Raw genomic sequence first — 20,905 nt, 5'->3', positions numbered from 1 at the left:
CTCGGAAGTGGAGGGAGACACTTCCTCTGTTTTTTTCAAATCTGTCCTTACGAACACCAACATTTGTAAGACTGAAATGTGGTAAAAGGCTCTGTTATGCTCACCCACACATTTTGACACCAGGACAGCCACAGTGGTTTAGGAGGGGCAGCACACCCAGTAGAGGGTTAGGTTGGCCTGGGTTCTCCTCCCAGCTATGTCACTGCCTCTTACTAGATGATTGCACATAAGGGTCCTTGGTCTCAGCTGGGATGGTGAGGCTTCCTTAGAGCAACTCCTGTGTTACACCATCTATGGGTGCACAGTTGCATCTCCTAGGAAAGACAGAAGCAAAATTGGTCTAAATTCTTTAAAAGCAATTAAGAAAACCCAATCTCTAGAAAAAGAAAAACCATTTTCTATTACATCCTTGCAGGAAGGAGTCCTAGGACCTCTCATAACCCATTTCTTCACTAATGGCTATGAAAACCAGGTCGTCGGGAAGCCCTGCTGTCAGATCAGAGGTAAAACAGCATGTCCAGTGTTTACTGTTCAAAGCCATCCTTTATGCAAAGCCAGTTAGGCAAAAGTGTTTTGGCTACATTTTTGGGTACTCCTCCTAGTCCACTTTGCTTCCTTGCTCGAAAGCTCTTTCAAATAAAAGATGCTGAAAGTGCACTTCCCTGTAGCTGGAAACAAATGGGGAAAAACACAGAGGCAAAAAACACACACCATGGAACGAAACGATTGCTTGTAAAACACTTCCTTTCAAAAACTATTGTACAACTTCCTAACTTGGTTTAACTAATGTGCAGTTTAAAACATAAAATGCCTTACCAGATAAATGATTTATTGGTTTTACAAGTCTCCCTCCCTCCCCCCATTAAAAAATAATGCATGTGTGGACAGGTATTGAACACCTTGTACAGAGTCGTGTGCCAATTCTCCTTTAATTCTACATGGAGCAGTTTTCATTTTAATCTACTGTGTTTAGAGAAGACCTCATACCGTATACTTTATAGTATAACCAGCTACATAGACGTCTTTAATCTCGCAACACGATAAAAAAAATCACTGTAAGTTGCAGTCCCTTTGATAAATGATTATGGTGACGCATGCAGTCCTCCTCAGTGCCGCTGCCGCCAGACACGGGACGTGATTTTCTCCGCACACTGCCAAGAGGCCTGATGCCGCACCGCCGGGGGCCGCGGCCAGGCCACCGCACCGCTGCCCCGGCGCACAGCGTTCTGCAGTCATTGGGCAAAGCTGCGGTGAACTGTCTTGCTCGATCCCACCACCACCAGCACCACCACCACCGACCCAACCCAACCCCCAGGGGAGCACACTCCCCATCCCCGCCTCAGCCGCAGGAGATCACCGTGAAGCGCTTGGAAATGCACGACATGTTGTGGAGGACAATGCCCAGGAGAAAGACCAGGACGCAGGCCACCAGGATCACAGTGCAAACACCCGACCAGGTGGAGCTTTTCACAACACCTCTCTGGTCCGGCTCCTCCGCTCCCCCCTCGGCGGGAAGGCTGCCCTGCAGCGGCTGCTGCTCCGCCGGGATCGTCACCACTGCCAGGGACTTCTGCTGGCCACCGGGCAGGAGGCGGCAGCCAATGTCTCCCGGCAGTAGCGCCCTCTCCTTGGAGAGGGGCAAGGGCAGCATGTAGCACCCGTTGCTGGGGAGTTTGATGAAGACGGGCGTGTGCTCCGAGGTGTGGGGGATTGCAATGACGGCGATCACCTCGGGGTCATCGGGCAGCTGCGACACAGAGTACCCCGGCGGCAGCTTGGTGATCCCACGACACCAGGGGCACCGCAGGTCCTTCTGGCTGGTCCTCATCTGCTGCAGGCACACCGAGCAGCAGGTGTGCTTGCAGTCCAGCAGCTTGGGCCGCCGGCGGGGGCTGTAGTAGTTGAAGCAAATCTGGCACTCCAGCAGAGAGTCCTGGGACAGGGTCTCCATGGTGGCCGGTGCAGGGAGGCACAGCAGCCTTGTGAGGGGCCTCACCCCGGCCCCCGCAGCCAAAGGGCAGCACCCGCCTTCCCACTGCTTCTTCTCCTCAGGGCAGCACCACGCGGCAGCTACGGAGAGCACAGGAAAACCTCTGGCCTGAATCTTTCAGTACCTGAGACAAACAGAAAAATGTGAAGAAACAGGTTACTTACAGGAACCAGAGGGTATAAAAAAGTCCAACAAGGGGGAATGAAAACTAGCGCTGACCTTGTAATCTGGCGGGAGAAACAAATTTGCGACCCTTAACAAGAAAGCATCATCCCACTGGCTTCACCGAACCGCCCAGCGGCAAACCTTCATGTCAGCCATCACTAGATCTCCCTTATTTTTTTTTTTCAGCTATAGAATCCCTACCAACCTGCCAGTCTGCCACTCACAGTTATACCTTTACCCGTAACAGAGGAGACAGTAGTTCACTAAGCAGATCCTTCAGCATCTACCTCCTGCCATGTTTTCAGGACTTTTCAGCCTTTCCTGCACCTTAACAATTGTTCTCATTTAATCCTTTAAATCCTTGAGGATTTTTAGCTATGTGGCTCAAGCGCTAAGTCTGCGTGAAAGGTGGGGGGAAGAAAAATATGTTTAAACAGATGCAATTCACAGGCTCCTGAACTTATGCCTGTGCATGAATGAGCAACCACGTAACTATAGTGAAACACCCACATTTGCGCACAACGAGAAGGAATGGCGTGGCTTTCAGTCAAATTAACTGTTTGCCTGGTTACACGAGCAGCTTGTTGAACATGGCACTCTGAAACATAAACTTTCTCACAGATGAAAACTTCACCCGAGACAAAAGGCTCTGTTTAGACCCAGGACCACTGAACGCCACGGAGAACAATCTGTTAATGCACTGAATTACAGGCAAATTGTTACTAACCTTGTTCTAAACTATTCATTATAAAGGGATTCTTTGCATTTCCCCACTTATCTCTTACAGCTATGCAAAAACAGGCAGCAGTGTTTACTTTCACAGTGAGTTGTTTAGCTTTGTTTGATTTTGGCCACTCCAACACATGATAAATATGAAAGGATGACATTTTTACAACTTTTTACATTGGCTTCCTTGCTGTATTTGAAGAAGTATCAGCCTGAATTTGCATCAAGAGAATACAATAAAGAAAATCCAAAATATTTGCATGGTGATCTTCTTATTGCAATGTTCTTCCCAAAACAGTTAACACCTGAGGACCACAGCTGTCGGAGGACTTTTTCCTTTTCATACTAATATTTCTTGCTCCTCCCTCCAGATCACAGCAATGAGGTTGCAACAGGCTAATCAATGGGTGACGTCAGTAAATCAGAAATAACAGTTCCAGAAGAGAAGGCAAGCGTAGACGTGGGGTTTGCAATGCAGGACAGCCCTCTGGACGACACTGTCCCGTATCCTGCTTCTGGCAATTACTGGTATTTGAACAGAGAAAACAAAATATACGTAATCTCTTCAGACGCTAACGACTGATATCATCAATGTTGGCAGAAGTGGCCCTGCTGCTGCTTTTGTAACAGCAGCGGATTTTGGCTCACAAGGCGCTCCAACAAACATGCAGTGACAATCCTGACTCAGGAGGGAGCAGGGGCTGCAGTTATGAAGGCAGGAGCTTGTGAAACACGGGCAGTGGCTGCAGGGGGAAACGGCACGTGCCAGCCACCCGAATGGCACTTTCGGGATGCTTTGCCTGAACATGGCACACAGGCCACCGCTGGGAGAGAACCCCGCCAGAGTGAAGCCAGCACGGGCCCGTGCAGCGCCTGCTCTGCACCGGCACCGTATTGCCCATGGCATTAGCAGATACTCCCATGTGCACAGGGAGCCTAACACTGCCACGCAGGGGGCTCTGCATTCACCGCCTGTGTGCGTGCCACACCGAGGGAAAGGAGTAGAGGTTTTATCTTCTTTATCCGCTCCTTCCCGTTACATCTCAACATCCCTACAGTACAAGCAGGCACAAAGAAAGACTGTCAGAAAGGGTCATTGAAAGACCGGAGTGCAGCTGAGAGAGAAAAATGGAAGAGAGCTACCCACAATGCTAGGCAATTCCTGGCTGAAAAACATTGAGAGACAAAGGCCAGATCAGAAATTAGTTATAGGAACACAGGAAGGGATCACTGAAGCCATCAGATCCAGTTTTCAGCCACATCGCAAGACACAACTCTGATTTGCTGCATCTGCAGATCTATAAAAAAACAGGTATAACAATACTGCACTATTATTATGAGAAAAAGCCCCAATGCCTGGAAATTCAGAAGGTAAGGCTTATGTTTAAAACAGAGTGGAAGTACTTCTTCTGCAGATGTAAATCAGTATCTCCCCATAGAAGCTCTGCCCTCCATGTTTTGGATGTCAATGAACTGACCAGTGAAGTTCTCTGACCTCGTTTAGCTGTCACCTACAACCATCCCTCTCCACTTACAGTGCTAAAGGTAAACTAGCTTCTATTGATGTGAATGTGATTGGGATGGAGATAATTTTTCTGACCTCGTATCCCTGTCCAGGAGTCATATACTCATGGACTATCAAGCCCCTCATCCCTGGCCCAGTGACATCCAGTAGAAGATCAGTGCTAGGAGAGAATGAGATGAGGTATTTGGAACTGAAGAATAAAACAAAAGTCACCTCCAGGCAAACAGCGCCTTAAGGAAAAAGAAGAAAATCCATCCCAACAGGACGATCTCAGCTGGTTTGAATGCTAAGCAATGCTGTGAAGCATTTTTCCAGGAGGTCAAACTTTTAAAGCATTAGTGCAAACTATAGGAAGAAAAAGGAAAAGAACAGAGCCAAATTAAAAGGTTAAGATAGGGCTTACCACCTACATGATGTACGTTGTTCAGCTATGTGAGGATGTATTTGCAGAAGCTGTAAATATAGTGACAACCCCATTTTGACCTGGTACTGAATCAAGGAAATAGTCACTTCCAACCATGTGTCTTGAAGTTACAATTTTTTCCTTTGCTTTATTTTTTTTGTTCTGAAAGAACAACTATAAACATTATTTCAAGTAACAAAGTTGCTTTGTGCATATGAATTATGCACTGAATTATGACATTTCTTACTTTCCCAAAAATGTCTCAAACAATGACCAGAGGTGTATTTTGACAGATCAGTGCTAACAACCAGGAAGCAGAGAAGTTAGTATGATTCCTTCAGAATATGTCTAAAGACAAGTTAAAGAGTAGCCACAGCCACCTAACCGCTTGGTCTTTGCTGACACTGCCTTGTTCAAAGGTTGGATATGTAGCTTCATGGGTGCAATGTAACTTTACTCCCAGACATGGTGAAAGCCCCACAACCCTCCTGCACTCTGCCACAGCTCGGTTTGGGGATAAAAGAAAGTCAAGCCATCATCTACAGTCAGAATTAAACTGCATAATATCTATTTGATTCATTTTGCAGCATGTAGTTAGGAAGGAAAAGCCACGGGAGCTCTCTCAGTACTCTTATACCACTTCACTTTAATAACTACACCACCATTTAATACTGCAGCAGACCTCCTCTTGGATGGAGGACTGAACTCTCTAGTTTGTGCTCAACACAGCCCTATACCAGTTGGAGGTACTGAGCTATAACAAGTGAACACCTCGCTCAAAGCTTACTCAGCACTACTTTGAGCACGAAGACCAAGAGGCAGCCAGGCTGACGTCAGCATTGGCCAAAAACATTGCTTGGCCATTCTTTGCCTCTGTCACCCAGTGACAGACAAGGGGGGCGAGGGGACGGTTTGATGGGAAAACAGTGGGGAAGGGAATCAGAAAAGACTGACAAAGATATTTGTAGGTCTCTGCCAGAGAGACAGTGTATATATGTGTGGATAGGGGCAGGCATGTGAAAGGGAGGGCTGGGGAATATGACAGTGAAACCATATACACAGACAGAGGCAACTGCAGCTGCGAGTAGTGACTCTGCCTGGCACAAACCTGACAGCAACTGGAAGCTCTTCAGGGCTGAGATCTAACTAGTAACACAAAAACTAACTGGGTATGAAAATCCACAAGCTCCAAAACTCAAGTGTCAGAAAGGTGCAGCAGAAGCACAGGAAGCCAGAAGAGACAGGCCTGGCAAAGAACATCAGGAGACCTCTCTGCCTCCCCTGCACCCTCTTCCCCTTGCCCTGGGTCGGCCCAACATCCACAGGGCTGCTGCTGGCCGGTGAAATGAGAGATTCACAAACGGTCACAGAGACCCAGGGAGGAACCTGCAAAGCTGATGACCCCTGCAGCAGAAGATCAAGGTACAGCTGGGTGGCCGAGAGCACGGCACAAAGGTCCTCCTTGCAGATTTGGGCTGCCCTCTGCCCGAGCCAAGAGTTTTTAAGATTTGAGAAACGATCGCATGACTCAAGAGCAATAAAGGTTTGGAGAATAAAACAAGTATTTCAGCTGTTTGTCAGTCACGCTATCTGTTCTGCCGGTACCTTGTCGGAGGCCACAGCAGAGCCCCAAGCTCTCTTTTTTTTCGGTGAGCAGGAGGCCAGGAATGCCAAAGCATCAGCTTCCTACTCCCCAAGAAGGAGGAGGGGGAAGGGGCATGTGTTGCTCTCTTGCAATTCGTACCTTCCCAGCACAACGCAGGGAGGTGCTGCAGGAGGTGAACAGATGAAGGTTGCTGCAGCTAGTATAGCACAGCTACAGACAGCGAGAGGAAGAAGAAAGCACAGCTTTGCCACAGAGAAAGCTCTGCACAAACCTTAACTATAAAGTGGTCCCCAACTGGCCAGGTCAGAAAAGACAGCTCTTCTTGGAACCCAGTGCAAAGAAAGACGTTGAGCATCCATGATGGGAGTTGGACAAGTCAGAGAACAGAGTATTGGCAAATCCTTGCCTATTGACATAATATTTTTTCTATGTAAGGACAGCCCCAGTGATATTAAGCAATGGAAACCACAGCCTTGAAGGGGTTCTGCCTCCCCTGGAGAACGTAGAACTATCTTCACACATACTGCCTAACTTATTAGGGCCCAAAATCATATTAACTTGAAAGCCCCAAAAAATATACTTAAATGATGCCTGTGGAATCTAATACAATTCAGAGAAGATTAAACATCATACGACATTTTTAAAGACTGGCCTTGTGGCATGCTGATGTAGTTAGCTGATCGCTTAAAGACAGCCTCTAAAACTCTGCACAGACTTATGCACGTATTTAGGTGTGCTCTACTTGCTGTACGGCAAGGTTAACGAGAGACTTTCAGCAAGGCAGTGCATTGATGACACTTCACCTTTCTCACAGAAGGTTCATTACATAAACTCCCCAAACACATTAAGAATTCTTTGACAGTATTACTGAGTTATGTATGATTTATGATGAAGAAAGATCCATTCATTTCAGGTGCCCTTAGGCTGGAAAGGAGATGGGGGTGAGGGGGTAGTACTGTTCTCAATAGGGAAACTAATTTCAAGAATCGTCAGCCCACAGATATGAAAGGAAATGTGTGCTAGAGTTGCTTCAAACTGCTAGTGAGGAGGAAGGAACATATTTAATATTTGGAAGTATTTCTGCTACAAAATTCAGCATCCATGTACGTTTTCAAAAAATCCATCTCTGGACAAACACACTGGGTCTGTTGCAAATGCCCAGGGCGTACTACCTGATTTCCCCTGAATATCCTTCACTAAATTATCCTATTTATTTTTAGGCTGTTCTGTTGCACTAATTACCATAGTAACTGAGAACAGCACAATGATTAATTAATTTATTCATCACAACACCCTTGTTAAGAGAGAAGTATTATCCTCATTATATCCTTTTATCATCTAAGAAAAGAAGTGCTAGGAGACGAAGCAGTTGGTCCAAGGTCATGGAAGCACCACCCAGATTGCCTCAAAGCTCCTGGACAACTTCATCACAGCTCCACTTTTTACCTCATGAGCCACTGGCCAGAGGTGACAGATTCTGGACAGATTCTTTTTTTGCAACAGAGAATCAACAAAGCTCGGAAAACCATCCGTTTCTCCCCATCTCTTCCAGCTGGCAGCATCTCCATGGTATGCCTGAGATTTTTTGTGGCTTTCATTGAATACATCAGCTTTTCCAGAGACCGTGAAAATCATGAAAGCCTGTGATCCAGAAATTAAAGTATCTCCGTGGACACAGTTCATCCACTAGATTACAACTGAAAGACTATATGCATTTTGAGGGACATAAAGCTTACAAGAAGAAGACAAAATTAACCGTTCCTCTCTTCAGAATTACCTATTTTCCAGGCACCTTCCTCTAAGCCAGGCAGCCCTACACCCACCATACTTTCCATTTAAGTTATTCACAATTGCACAGAAATATTGCAGAACAAAAGCATTTTAATTTGGCCAAATCCTTAGCCAGTGCAAGCTGGCACTGTTCCTTTAGCTTTAGTCCAGCCCTTGCCAAGATGAGAATCAGGTGTACACACTCCCGGATGCATAAAGCCACAAACAATAAAGCTGAGTGAAACTGTGATATATGAGCCTACAACATCCTATGAACCAGCGCCAGGGGATCCAGGCTGATGGAGAATCTGCTCTGGATGATCTCAATGGCACAGATCAAACAGGACAGCAGTTGTCCTGCCTCTCTGGCAGCTGAGCGATCAGAGGTGGATCACAAAAAAAGAAGTCTAGTTGCAAGGTATCATCCCACAGGACTTACCTTAGAAATTGTCACCAGTCAGTCCTAGCAACAGGAGACAGAGGCAGAAAGCTCACCCACAGGAATGTAACTAGACATAGAAGTTTACAGTTTCAGAGCAAAAACAGATCAGATGAAAACACCAATCTTTCGTGTTTGTAGAAAACAGAGAGACTCACATGCTGCTCCTTGTTCCACCTCACGTCGCCAGCTGCGCTGCTCCCTCCTTTTATCTGCAAACTTTGACACGTCCACGTTCCCTGGCTCCAAAGACCTTATTTTGGTCAAATATGATCAGGATAAGCTGCACTTTGTTCCAACAGCAAACACTACTAATCACCTGCAACGCGCCAGGTCAGCAAACGACAGGTACAGTTTCTTACTGCTGAGTCAAAACAGTACAGCTATGCTCATCAGACAGTTTCACATGAGGTGTTTACCAGTGAGAAACACTATTCGAAATCAAAATACTCCACAGAAATGCGCTTATTTCAGACTGGCAGAGACAGAAAGCAGGCAGCTTTCCTGCCCACCCAGCCCCTCGGCAGGCCTCTGTGCCAGTGGTCCTGGAGCCCAGGTGGTGGGAGCCTGACCTGCCCCTCAACAGCCCAACTCTGACACGTCCGCAGGTTTTTGACAAGGTCACTTGTCAAGCTGCCCCAGAGCTACGGTTCCCTAAATCTCCCAGGCTCCCTCCAGACTGGAAGAGCACAGGGGACCCCAGGTGCAGCTCTGCCCCACTAGAAGGAGCGTGAAGGTACTCCTCACCACTTCTGCTGTCCGTAATTCCTAGCATTTCTCTTCCTGCATGAGGGGTGCACTTGACAGGATGAGAGACCTGACTGTGGTCCTGAGACATCCCAAATCTGAAAATTTCCCAGCACAGGATACTAAAAGGTTCCCTCCCAATTTGCAAATAAACAAAATCTCCAGGATTCAATGCATCCCAAGGGATGGTGCTCATTTCTACAGCCCACTCTGAGCACACTTTCAGGGCCATTAGCACTTCTTCAGCTTTGTTGGCTGCTCTTAATTATGCCTGACTCACTCCTAAACCCCAGGGTGAGCGGAATTAAAAGCCAGGTTTTTCCACTACCAAGTGAGAGACACATTTGCCATTCAAACTGACATCAAGAGGAACAGGGGTGGGAGAGGTGGTGTGAAAAGAAATCTGCTCCTCACCCCCTGAATAAAAAACAGCACCAGTAGTTATTTAGGACCAGGACATAAGGAGCAGAGGGGGTCGGCAAAGACAGATTTAGAAGTTGACTCCCTAACTTAAAGTGAGGTCACAATTAAGTCACTGAGGCCAAAATCCCACAACCTTACATGAGGAGCTTTGCCCAAGCAAAGAGTAAAGCTATGGGCATTAAACCCACTCTCCGTAGCAGCTTTTAAATGTAATGCAACATCTTCTTACTAAGAGATTTTCATTTATGGCAACATGACAGAATCTTGTGGCATTCAAAATTATGAGAGAGGCATGAAGCACCTGATCACTTAAATGACAAATTCTGCTCTCCCATTAGAGCTTTATTCTTCATCTGCCATTGACAGAATTTGCCTGATACCTGATGAGAAACTTAATTAAAAGATTCTTCCCTCCTTCCCCTGAGGATTTGGTATTAGACTTACAAAATACACCACCAAAAAAAAAAGTAATTTTAAAAAAAGCTCAAAGCAGACGTTTATCACTGATACAGGTCAGTGGGTGATTGAGTGGGAATCGGCTTGAATTAGTGTATTCAGACAACAATCTATAATTACAGAAGAGAGTGCTACAGCTCTCCGAGGTCATTGAGTGGGTTTTGAAAAAAACTAGGTCAAACTCTAGCTGCCTATGGGCACAAACAGAGGAGGAGAGAAAGGAATCAATACTCACACGTTCGTACACTGCCTATACAACGCAAAAACTGAAAACTCAATTTCACACTTACCTCAGGAAACAGAAGTCCTTCAAACGAGAGTTTTAATTGTTGCAACCCTGGCTCCGCGCTCCCGCCTGGCACACCCCACCTGCTTAGCACGCCCTGCACTCACCCAGCGTGGCTTCCTGAGGACGTGATTCTGAGACCCACATCACTGAACAGCTACCTTCACGAGGCTGTTGTCAAGGGCTGGGATGGTTTGGGGTTTGTTTTGTTTGGGTGTGGGAAGGGATTGTTTCTTTTTTTGCTTCAGAAAAATGGGGGGGAAAAAAGCTCAATAGACCTAGGGGAATCAAAATAATACATCCTTTTACATGGAAATAGATGGGATTAAGAAATCAGAAAATATTTTATTAGAAGCCACGCAACAGTAAGTAAGGAAATTTTCTTCTTTCATAGACCATGAAGAAGTAGAACAAGGTTTCAAGGAGAAGATGGGGTGGGGGGAGCTTTTTTCATCTTTTTACCTTGCTCCTGAAATCTGCTAAGTGGGCAGCACAAGGGAGCAAAGCCCTGTTTATCAAGAGAAAAGGTGTAACAGATGTCCTAACACAGAAGAACCACTGCCAAGAGCTTATCTTCACAAGAGAGTGGAAGATAGCCAACTAATATGCCTCCTCAAGGTCAACTGCTATGTCATTTCCTAATGCAGACAAATCGTGATCTTCATGCATTTTCGGTCTCCGATAAGCACTACAGCTACTCCAGGTCATGGCACTGGTCATTCTGGTTTGCAGACTACACCAAAAGGAACTGGAACGGATTCAAAAGCTCCTTTCTTATTGGAAACTAATCATTCACCCTGTAACACTCTTGTCACCTAGTAATATTAATACCACCTTCGCCTCCTGAATTTTGGGAACAGTCCAATTCTCATTGCAAATATGGATCACAAGCAGAGTTAAACCCAGCTCATCATATTGATGATTTCCTATTTCATAATTTATCTCTCTGTCTTTACACCAGTAAAATCTTCCAAACGAGATTTAGCAGGCTACACTGGATAAGTAATTTCTTCCAATACTTTTCCAAACCACATGTTTCTACTCGTGACTATAAACACTCCACAAGCTCCAGTTCAGACAAGTTATGAAGTGCATGGCCTGACATTAGCCACGGAAGTTAATGGGATGACACATGCTCTTGAGGTCAGTTGCACATTTACATACTTAACACACTACCCATCAGCATAACCAATACAGAACCCAGTGCCAGCAGCCACAGGCAGATCAAGGTAATCTCTAAGTGCAGATGCCTTCGTTTCCCCTGCACCACCCTGAAAACGTGTGACCTGAGGAAACACAACACAACCTTCCCAAAACAGCTGCAACTAAAGTAACTGGTTGCACATCAACTAACCCAACCAGCTCCACATCATGACTCAAAGCCGCAGCACCACAAAGCAAAATGTCAGACTAGTGGTGAGACGACAAACTGACACCAGGAAAGGCTCTCAGCTCTCTCCTTCATGCCCATGAGAGAAACGAGAAGACTTCCATGGCTGGACTTCTTGGATGAAGCCTAAAACAGAATGAGGGGATTTGCATTGAGTCTCCCCCTCATATGAACCAGCACCGTCTGCATACAGAAGAAGTCTTGCAGCTAAGCAACGCGGTGTTCATGAGGGTGACGACCATAACTCAAGTTAGCAACTCAGGTTAGCACCACCACAACCCTCTCCGGTGGGCTGAGATAAATTACAACCTTGGGAGACTGAGCTCAAAGCTTGCAGAGCTGCTACCCGGCCTGCTCCAGCAGCCATGCTGTCATGGGGACCGGCAATTAGCTGCTCAAATGCTCAGGCACAGGAAGATAAACTATTCTTGCCCATATTATGTGAAAACTACTGTTGTTTTCCTTCACAGAGATGGTATTCAATTCCAAGAGTCACTCACCTTCTGTAGCTGCAAGAAGTTTATCAGACCTGCCAAGCTCTGTCAGGTTGCATTTCATTCTTTACAGTGAGTTTCAAAGTTCGGGCCAGACATCACCCATCATACTTTTGCCAGTCAAAGTCTGGCTGCTTTTGAAACATCCTGGTGTGAAAATACCCTCCGCTTGGCAGCACTTAGCTAACAGTATACAGCATTTTTGCTGTATGAAGGAGCGCAAATGCTCGGAAAGGACGCTGTCACGCTACATTAGAGCGAAACAATCAAACAGCAAACTGCTTTACCTCTTAATTTTGGGCCTAGTTCTGCAGTCCTTGCAATGTAACAGCAGAATAAATTTAGCAAACATAGCTAGCATAATATTGCTAATGCTCAAGACTTCATCACAATCCTGATAGCATATGGCCACGGTGAGTCCTAGGCTCACAGGATTATGGACAATCAATTCAGTACTTGGTAAAAAGAAAGCTGCTAGCCCCATTTTGCTGAAGAAAAGCCTGAAACCATGAAATTCAGAAGCCCCAAATCCCAGTTAGGTAGAACCCCTAAACTTCAGTCTCTGTCTTGCAAGCCAGTCTCATGATTTCTGCATATGAGTTAGAGCTATCTAAAGAAATGTATTTTGAGGTGAATAAATTCATCGGTAGTTTCAGATCAAATTAAACAAATACTTTCTCCTTAGGCAAAAATGGTCATTTCCATTAAAATGTCAGCTCATTTCAACTTTCATTTCAATTTGGCTATTTTCTTTCAGAAGAATAAATTTATAAAAAGTTAATGCAAAGGGCAAATAAAGCCTTTTGTACTAACTCTGGAACAATTTTTCTTCTGATGTGGTCAGCCACTGAGTGAGCCAGAAGTATCTCTTACTCACATTGCTCTACTGCTGAATGTGGAATGCTTAAGTCAAGCAATACACCACATTTTCTTTTTCTTTCCCCACCTAGCAAAAGCAAATCAGATAAATACACTCCAACTATCAGCAGTAGTTCCAGAGCAGCATGTTTACAAAGACTATTATTTTGGTTGTTGGCTCTAAAAAAACCCCTACAATGTAGGGCATTTTCAAGACAAGTCACATTCCACGACGTCATCGAAGCCTGAAGAGGACTACATAGTTGATGGGATTACTGGTTTTTACAGGTGTTTCTTGCTGAGGATCTAAAAGATCTTACTTTGAAAGGGCAGGTGGTTCAGGGCTTTTTAAAATAGTCTCAAGGGTATATCCCAAAGTCATTAATAGCTTTTGAAGACTTACATCAGATAAGCTTCACCACTTATTTCCAACATGTATTACATGTAGCATCACACAGAATAGCAGGTGGAAACCAAAGAGGCACCTTAGGGACTGCTAAAAGGAAGGCAAAAAGGACAGAAGTCTGTGATGCCACTCTAGGAAGTGTTGCACTGGAAGAGATGATCTAAGAAGACACGCATACAGCTTTATGCATCTATGCAGAATTTGACCAGATTCCGCTCAGTTGAGGTCTTTACTCCATTTCTGTTACAGCATTATATGCGTGCCTTACAGTGGTGCACTGAACACTGGAAACGCCAACGCACACAACCAAACTGATGCCAAGGGAACCACACTGACTTACGCCCATTGAGGATCTGGCCCACAGACAGAAAATCAATGTTACAAAACAGATTCAAAAAATATCTCTTTTCTACTGCCAAAACAGGTTCTCGACTAGGATGAAAATAAACTTCAGCTCTGGACCCAGATTTGCATTGTGCCACAAACTACAACATCCCTTGCTTTCCAGACAAAAGGTTTTCAGAATTATTTAGTTTACTGACATCATTGTTACTTTTTAGAGTCAGGTCACTGTTTTCCTAACTTTCGCTTAAGTGACTTCACTGTCAGGTGTCTTTCACTTGAATAATTACTGCTTTTGGGTTTTTGCCAACCACAGAAATGATCAAAATATTTTACTAAATCAAGACATAAATAAAAAATGCTTCATATTTTGCCAAATAATGACATGGATTGGAAAAATTCTTTTCAACACTTTAAACCACTCCTCCATATTGCGCTCTGTATTTTTTAAGCAGTGAAGCCTCTGCCAGTTTCTTTCCCACTGAGTTTGCAGAAAACCTGCCAGAGTGACGTCTTTGCCAATAAACAGGGCCCTCAAGTGCTACGACAATTAAAAAAATAACACAATGATCAATACAAACAATTACTACTGTTATTATTACTAACATCCATGCTCTTTGGTCTGAGCTCTCATCTTCTAGAGCAGCTGCCTCTAGAAAAGAGGAAAGCGAAGAGAGCAGTCCCAGCAGGTGGCACTCCAGAATATAAAGCATTCAGCACCAGGGCTGGCAAGACCAGGGAAGCCAGTTCTGCTTGGCTGTCCCACTAGCTTGCTTCAGAACCCTTCAGGAGATTTGGTTTGGTTTAGGATGACCACCTGCACTTTCCCGCTCCCAAACAGCAGGGACAAATGCTGCCCGACCCATCTTTTAGCACCGTAAGATTATCCTGGTGCAGGATGGGATGCATCAGCATGGTGAGATGCACCTTGCACAGTCATTTCTAAAAGAGAATAGGGCACCAGCACACCCAATGCACTGAGCTCATTACTTGCTCCATGACTGAGGGGAGAGCTCCCGCAGGGCAGGCAGAGTTGCTTTTCCACGTTGTGCATGGAGAGGTGGCAGCATCTTACTGCCTCCCACCACTCTCCTACATGCCTCCAAACAGGCAGCAAGCTGGGATGTAGCTGAAATAATGCTGTTTTTTATTGCTTTAAGACAGCAGCAACAACAAAAAACACACCCTAACGATGAAGAAACTAGTTTCCCTTCTGTTTATTTTTAGCTATGCCCTATAACATACACTAACAGCTACAGGATTCACCTGCATGGTTAGGAAGTGTCACTACAGATGGTTCCTCGAGGTGCGGTGAAGACTCCCACCCCCCTCTGAGCCTTCTGCCTCAGCCTCACCCCACCACTCATACTCCTCCTGCAGCAAAGTCAGTCAAACCAGCACTCCTTCCAATCAAACACTGACTGTCAGGAAACCCTCTGTCTAGTAGCCTCCTCAGCCAGAGGAGACAAATCCACTTCAAAGAGCTGTGGCTCATCCAGTCTTTGCAACTGTCATCCAACTATAAGAGCAATTGCTTGTTTTGCTCCTGTTGGAAACTCTCCTAATCCTTCAGTCTTCAAAATGAGGCCCTGTGCAACTTGGGGAAGAGAGGAGGAGGTACCCTTGAACCTAGGAAGATTGTGCTATTCTCTTAGAAAACGAAATTTTAAAGAAAAACTGTGGAAGCCAATTGTATTGTCCAACTCTAGGCATCAAGCATAGCAGCCAACATTCAGAGAGGTAATGAATTGGCTCAGTTGACAAAGATGCAATTCCCACACCATCCTCCCCTGGAGTAGTTTATAGAGTTTAAAACACTGAAGGTCATACAGCTGGGTGGAAAAAAGCCTGCATTTTCACCAGAAGTCTTTATGAATTACCTAAAAGCTATACAAATATGGAAAATAACCAGCCCTCTTGCAAAAAGCAGAAGTATTTACTGCTTAAACTCTCCTTAAAGGCAAACCTGTACCATGGGATCCATCTGCTCATGTGGAAACAGCAGAAAAGATCTGTCAGAAAGTAATTTCCTTTCCTCTCCTGTATATGTTAGTGGATCACTGGCATTTCTCCCCCAAGACATACCCCAAATATAAATACACACAAAACTGGAAAAGTTTAAGGTCTTCTCTGTGGATATGAGCAACAGAGAAACCAAACAAAACCAGGCAAAGTAATGTGCCCTTCTTGCAGAAGGGAGTCCACAATCAATACCACATGATACTTACTGTGTTTTAGGCAATTCATTTGTATCTAGAATTCCAGACTCATTTCCTCACAAGCAATAAACACATACCTTTTTTCTCGATGTTTCACAAACATTACCCGCTGAAAGAGGCATAATTCAGCTCAAGGTTTATGTACTATATGCACTGCACAAGTTTGTTTAATACATGTTTTTAGAGCAAGTATCTTTTAATACACAAAGATGGGCTGATGGCACAAGAAAGAGGAATCGGACAACTGTTCTTGCTTACTCTGCCGTCCCAGCTGCTATCCCAATGAGGACTTGGTTCATACAATATTCACATGTGGAAAAGCAAGTCATGAAGCATAACTGTAACCCATATCAATCTTAACGCTGAGCAGCAATGAAGCGTGTAACTGGTGATTATCATGAGACATCAGAAATATTTCCAAGTTAGCAAGTTGCCCAGTTGTTGCTGTAAGAACTTATTTGGATCTCCTGTTTCCATGGATCTCCCTGAACAGATGCATGGATGCTCTCCTTGATATTCTACCCACCTGATCAGGAAGCAGAACTAAGGGGTGCCCAAGCTTCAGTATTCTCCTCGCTATTCAGTACAACAAACTGCCTTCGCTAATAAGCAACCTCTCTTGATAGAGGAGATTGCAATTAGTGCGGACTCTCAGGAGTTTTAATGTTCCCAAGCAGCAAAATGTAGGCAAGTGCATTCTAAGCGGGTTCAGAAAGGCACGCAAAATTCTCCAGCACTGACTAGTCAAAAGAAATGAAAAGGGTCAATCCCTTTGTAAGTTCTGAATTTAAATTTAGAAGAAAATATAATATATTTAATGGAGATGGGGGACCAAAGAGGGAAGGAACATTAGAATGAAAGCTTCTTGCTTTAAAGATGATCATTATATCCACCTATATTCTTTTCTTACCTTGATTTTCACAAATGAGCTCAGATTTTGCAAGTAGACTTTCAGGCTCTTCAAAATAAGAGTGCAGGTGCAAAACACAGATGCTTAAATGTCAGTAGTACAACCATAAGAATACAGGCATAAGACCTTTTTAAAGAAAAAAAAAATCATTAAATATTTTCATTCCCTTATGTCTAATTGCATAACCCCTCTAAAGAAAGCAGTAAAGGTCATTGCAATGCACAGGCCTTTGCTGATGGGAAAATGCTATTGTATATTGTTTAAAATCAGACAAAAGAAATGAGCACAAGTGCTAGAAAATGAGACCTTTAAAGGACTTAACTGAAAAATTCCCACTCAGCATGATATCCTGATTTATAATTGCACATGTATAGGTTACGGCCACCTCTGTGTCTCTCTTAATTTGAAAAAGCAACAGTTTTATAATCTTACTAAAAGACAAAGTTGTAGATTCTTATCACTTCGTTAAATTGCCAGTGCAGGATCTTTAATTTTTTTGTTCTTGTTCCATAACGACCCATTAACGTAAAAAGATAAAGAGTTTCTCCAACGGATCACACTGAGAAGCTTCAGCCAGCAGAGGAAGGAGTAGCACAGGAATATAACACTGTAACACTGGAAAAAATTAGTCAGGTTCCTCAAAATACAAAAGGATTTGCTGTAGCTTCTCCAAGGGCTACAACAGTAAAGTTCCTGTAGTCGTGGGGTCATGTTTCCATTGCCCTTCACCTAACACCACCACTCATTTTTGGGTCATGCTGACTCCAAACAAGTAGTCATAAGGAATAAAGCAAACATGTCACAAAATTGTAACCTTTCTTTAAATAACTCCTCATTACCAAGGTGAGACCATAAACAGACCTCTGGTTCACAGCTTCTTGTGTCAGGGATGTGGCTGCATCAGAAGGGAGGAGACCTGGACTGTAAATCAGGACTCCAAGAGGGAAATCAGTGCGAGGTTTTTTTTTTTTCCCTAAACTATTTTTGAACATGGGGATAATATCCTCTTAAAATGCACACTCCCTTACCAAAATCCTTTGCACCGGCTTACCTTGCCCTTTTGCAAGGATGTTCAGGAGCACCAGTATGACAGCATGAATTCATTTACTTTACATATGAAAAGAATTATGAATTTATATACGGGTTAAAAAAAATATCACAAGGACTTTGCAGGTGGATAAACAATTTCTTTAAAGCCTCATTTCTTTAAAGCTGTGAAAACTAGCCTGGGTCCAGTCCTGCCAACATTTCTTTGTGCCAGTGACCCCTCCATATAAAGCAGTTCCAATGAGCTGGGCAAAGCCTCTTTCACAATACTGTTCTCTAGTGCAGATTTGGGCCAGACTTGCCCAGAAATCCTTCCAGTGGAGAAGAGGTCATCCCACAAGCAGTCCTGCTTCCACCAAATGCCGATGTATGTGACATGCTCCATTAGAGAAGAAAGCCTCACTCTTCCCAATCTTTAGATAAAGAAGAAGGAAGCTAAACCTCAAAACATTCAGCAAAAGCTTTCAAAAAAGGCAACCACTGGATTTTTAATACCACCTCAAAATCACCCTGACATGGCCTAGATTTCCTGATCTATTTTAAAATTCCCTTTCAGCTGCTACAACTTGTGTTTTCTGTGGAAGTCACACAAACAGGGAGAGTGGCAGCTTGCAAGAGGTTGTAAGCTGAAAGGCAGAAGACACCATGAATTTGAGAGAATAAGAAGAACGAGTTTCGGTACACTTGAAGACCTTCAGGAGGGTCAGGGGTTTTTTCCCTGAAGGGGGTTTGCTAATTAGCCAACCATAACCGTAGCAACAATGACCTTGTAAAAATAGCTCACTGCTTATTAAAAGCAAATTTGAGAGCAATACAACTGCACTGAATTCTCACCAATTTGCTGTTACTCCCAGCTTCTGTCTTCTAGACATGCTTTAACTTCATGCACTGACACATTTCCTGTTCCACAGACTGACAATATAATCGGTGTGTTCAATCAATGCAACCCCAACATTTCTGTTGATTTCTATTTTAAGAAGGAAATCTACTTCAGAGAGTAAAATCTGAAGTCTGAAGTGTACTTGATGCCTATTCCTGTTCCCAGCCCAGCTCCATTCCACACTTCAGAAATATTTATGCCAGACCAGGAAGAGATGATTCCTCAGGCAAATCAAATCACCATCTCCTACATGCTCCACTTTGAACTTACAAAATATTCCAGTATCCTAGTATCACACTTATTACTGCTGGGCAAGCCCCTAAAAAAATGGTATTTTGCACTTGTAAATTAAGCCAAGATGCTGATTTAAAATAAAATTAGAAAAAAAATGAGTTTTAATGGAAATTTGAGGTTTCAAATGAACACCTTATGAATGAAGTGAAATGAACAGCTGCCACCTGTACTATGGGAAGGGTTCCCTTTCTACTAAATACTGGAAATTTGGCAACCCATTTTCAGAACTGTGAAATGCTGCTCATACGGGATGACCCATGTTCCCATTCTCCAACACATATTGGGTTTCCCAGCTAGATTACATCTCCCATAACCACAATGGCAACTCAACATGAAAAGAGGAGATGGAAGCCAGCCATAAAGCCAAGCCCCAAGGGAAAAATGGGAAAACAAAGTATACTAATTACAGTTCCCATGGGAGATGGTGCTAGCATTCCTAAACCTAAGCCTTCAGTCCAATTTTTCAGTTAAAAGAGGTTGGGGTTTTTTTCCCCTCCATAAAGTAAACCAATGAACTTTGACAAAATGAGGATGCAGACAAAACTTCCAGAAGGCAATGCAGGACTAAACATCAAACCAGCTATAAAACCAACTGAAGAGGCAAGCAGCTTCACCCTTCTACTGCTCAGAAGCTAAGGAGAAGGGATTTTTCTGTCCCAGGAACATTCTTGAGGCTTCACACCAATATATCCCTGATTCCATCCTTCGCCACACAAGTCCTTCTGCTTTTAGTTTGAAAGAAAACTACTACACAAGACTGGATCTTTAAAATCCTTATTCATCAAAACCCCTCAAGGCTTCAGCTAGGTTGCACCAGCGTGACAGAAAGACCTTGATCTGCAGTCTTCACAGTGGTGCCCCAGCGCTTGACACTGAAGTGTCACGGCTTCTGGATGCTGCAAGCACTCCATTTCCTCACCCTAACATCTCATCCTCAAATTAGAATATAACTGGGTCTGGGCTTAGCAGTGGGACAAGACAGCCAAAACACAGTACCCCATTAAACATGAGGGGAAGTGATCCCTTTCATAATCTCCAGATCCCCATGCAAGTTACTGCAATGAAAAAAATTATTCAGAGAATTAGCGACAAACAGTCTAGCCTGATGAAAAAACTCGTTATTACAACACAATTCAGTAATGCTGAATATCAGTAGTGCTGATTACCTACTCTCTTCAATAGCCCCTTGTTCTCCTTACTCTGAAAAAAAGCTAGTCTGAGCTGCAATACAACTGAAGGAGCAATGAATGTGTCGAGCATGGGTCTATCACAGGGCTGGCTCACCTATATAAGGGGCTGGCTTATGAATGCACCTCCAAGAGGTGGCTTGTACTTACTTTCCTCTAAGGCAGAACCTCAGGCAGAATAAAACATTTGAATTAAAACTTTTGCAGATAATCCCCCAACAGAGTCCCAACAGTGGCTGCCTCAAAGGGATTTGGGGAAGGTAACTAAGAAAGTAAGTCTGTTGACTGCAACCTTAAGTTCTGAGCAAAGATTACACCACCTTCAGTAAAAAAATTAGGGGG

At 44.1% G+C, this 20,905-nt stretch overlaps 1 protein-coding gene across 3 annotated transcripts in view; it reads right to left on the bottom strand.

Annotated features, from left to right (window-relative positions):
• Window positions 1-472: 472 nt before the first annotated feature.
• The window catches only part of RNF152 (ring finger protein 152), a 42,183-nt gene continuing 21,750 nt past the window's right edge, over window positions 473-20,905 (bottom strand). For all 3 annotated transcript variants that reach the window (XM_068396599.1, XM_068396598.1, XM_068396600.1), the window contains exon 2: window positions 473-2,114. In XM_068396599.1, the coding sequence (XP_068252700.1) occupies window positions 1,340-1,951 (612 nt within the window). In that variant the 5' untranslated portion in view covers window positions 1,952-2,114 and the 3' untranslated portion in view covers window positions 473-1,339. The remainder of the gene's footprint in view (window positions 2,115-20,905) is intronic.

The sequence above is a fragment of the Nyctibius grandis genome, chromosome 3 (assembly GCF_013368605.1).
Source record: "Nyctibius grandis isolate bNycGra1 chromosome 3, bNycGra1.pri, whole genome shotgun sequence".
Classification (NCBI taxonomy): Eukaryota; Metazoa; Chordata; class Aves; order Nyctibiiformes; family Nyctibiidae; genus Nyctibius; species Nyctibius grandis.
The sequence above is the reverse complement of the archived record's forward strand: the minus strand, read 5'-3'. Positions and strand labels throughout refer to the sequence as shown.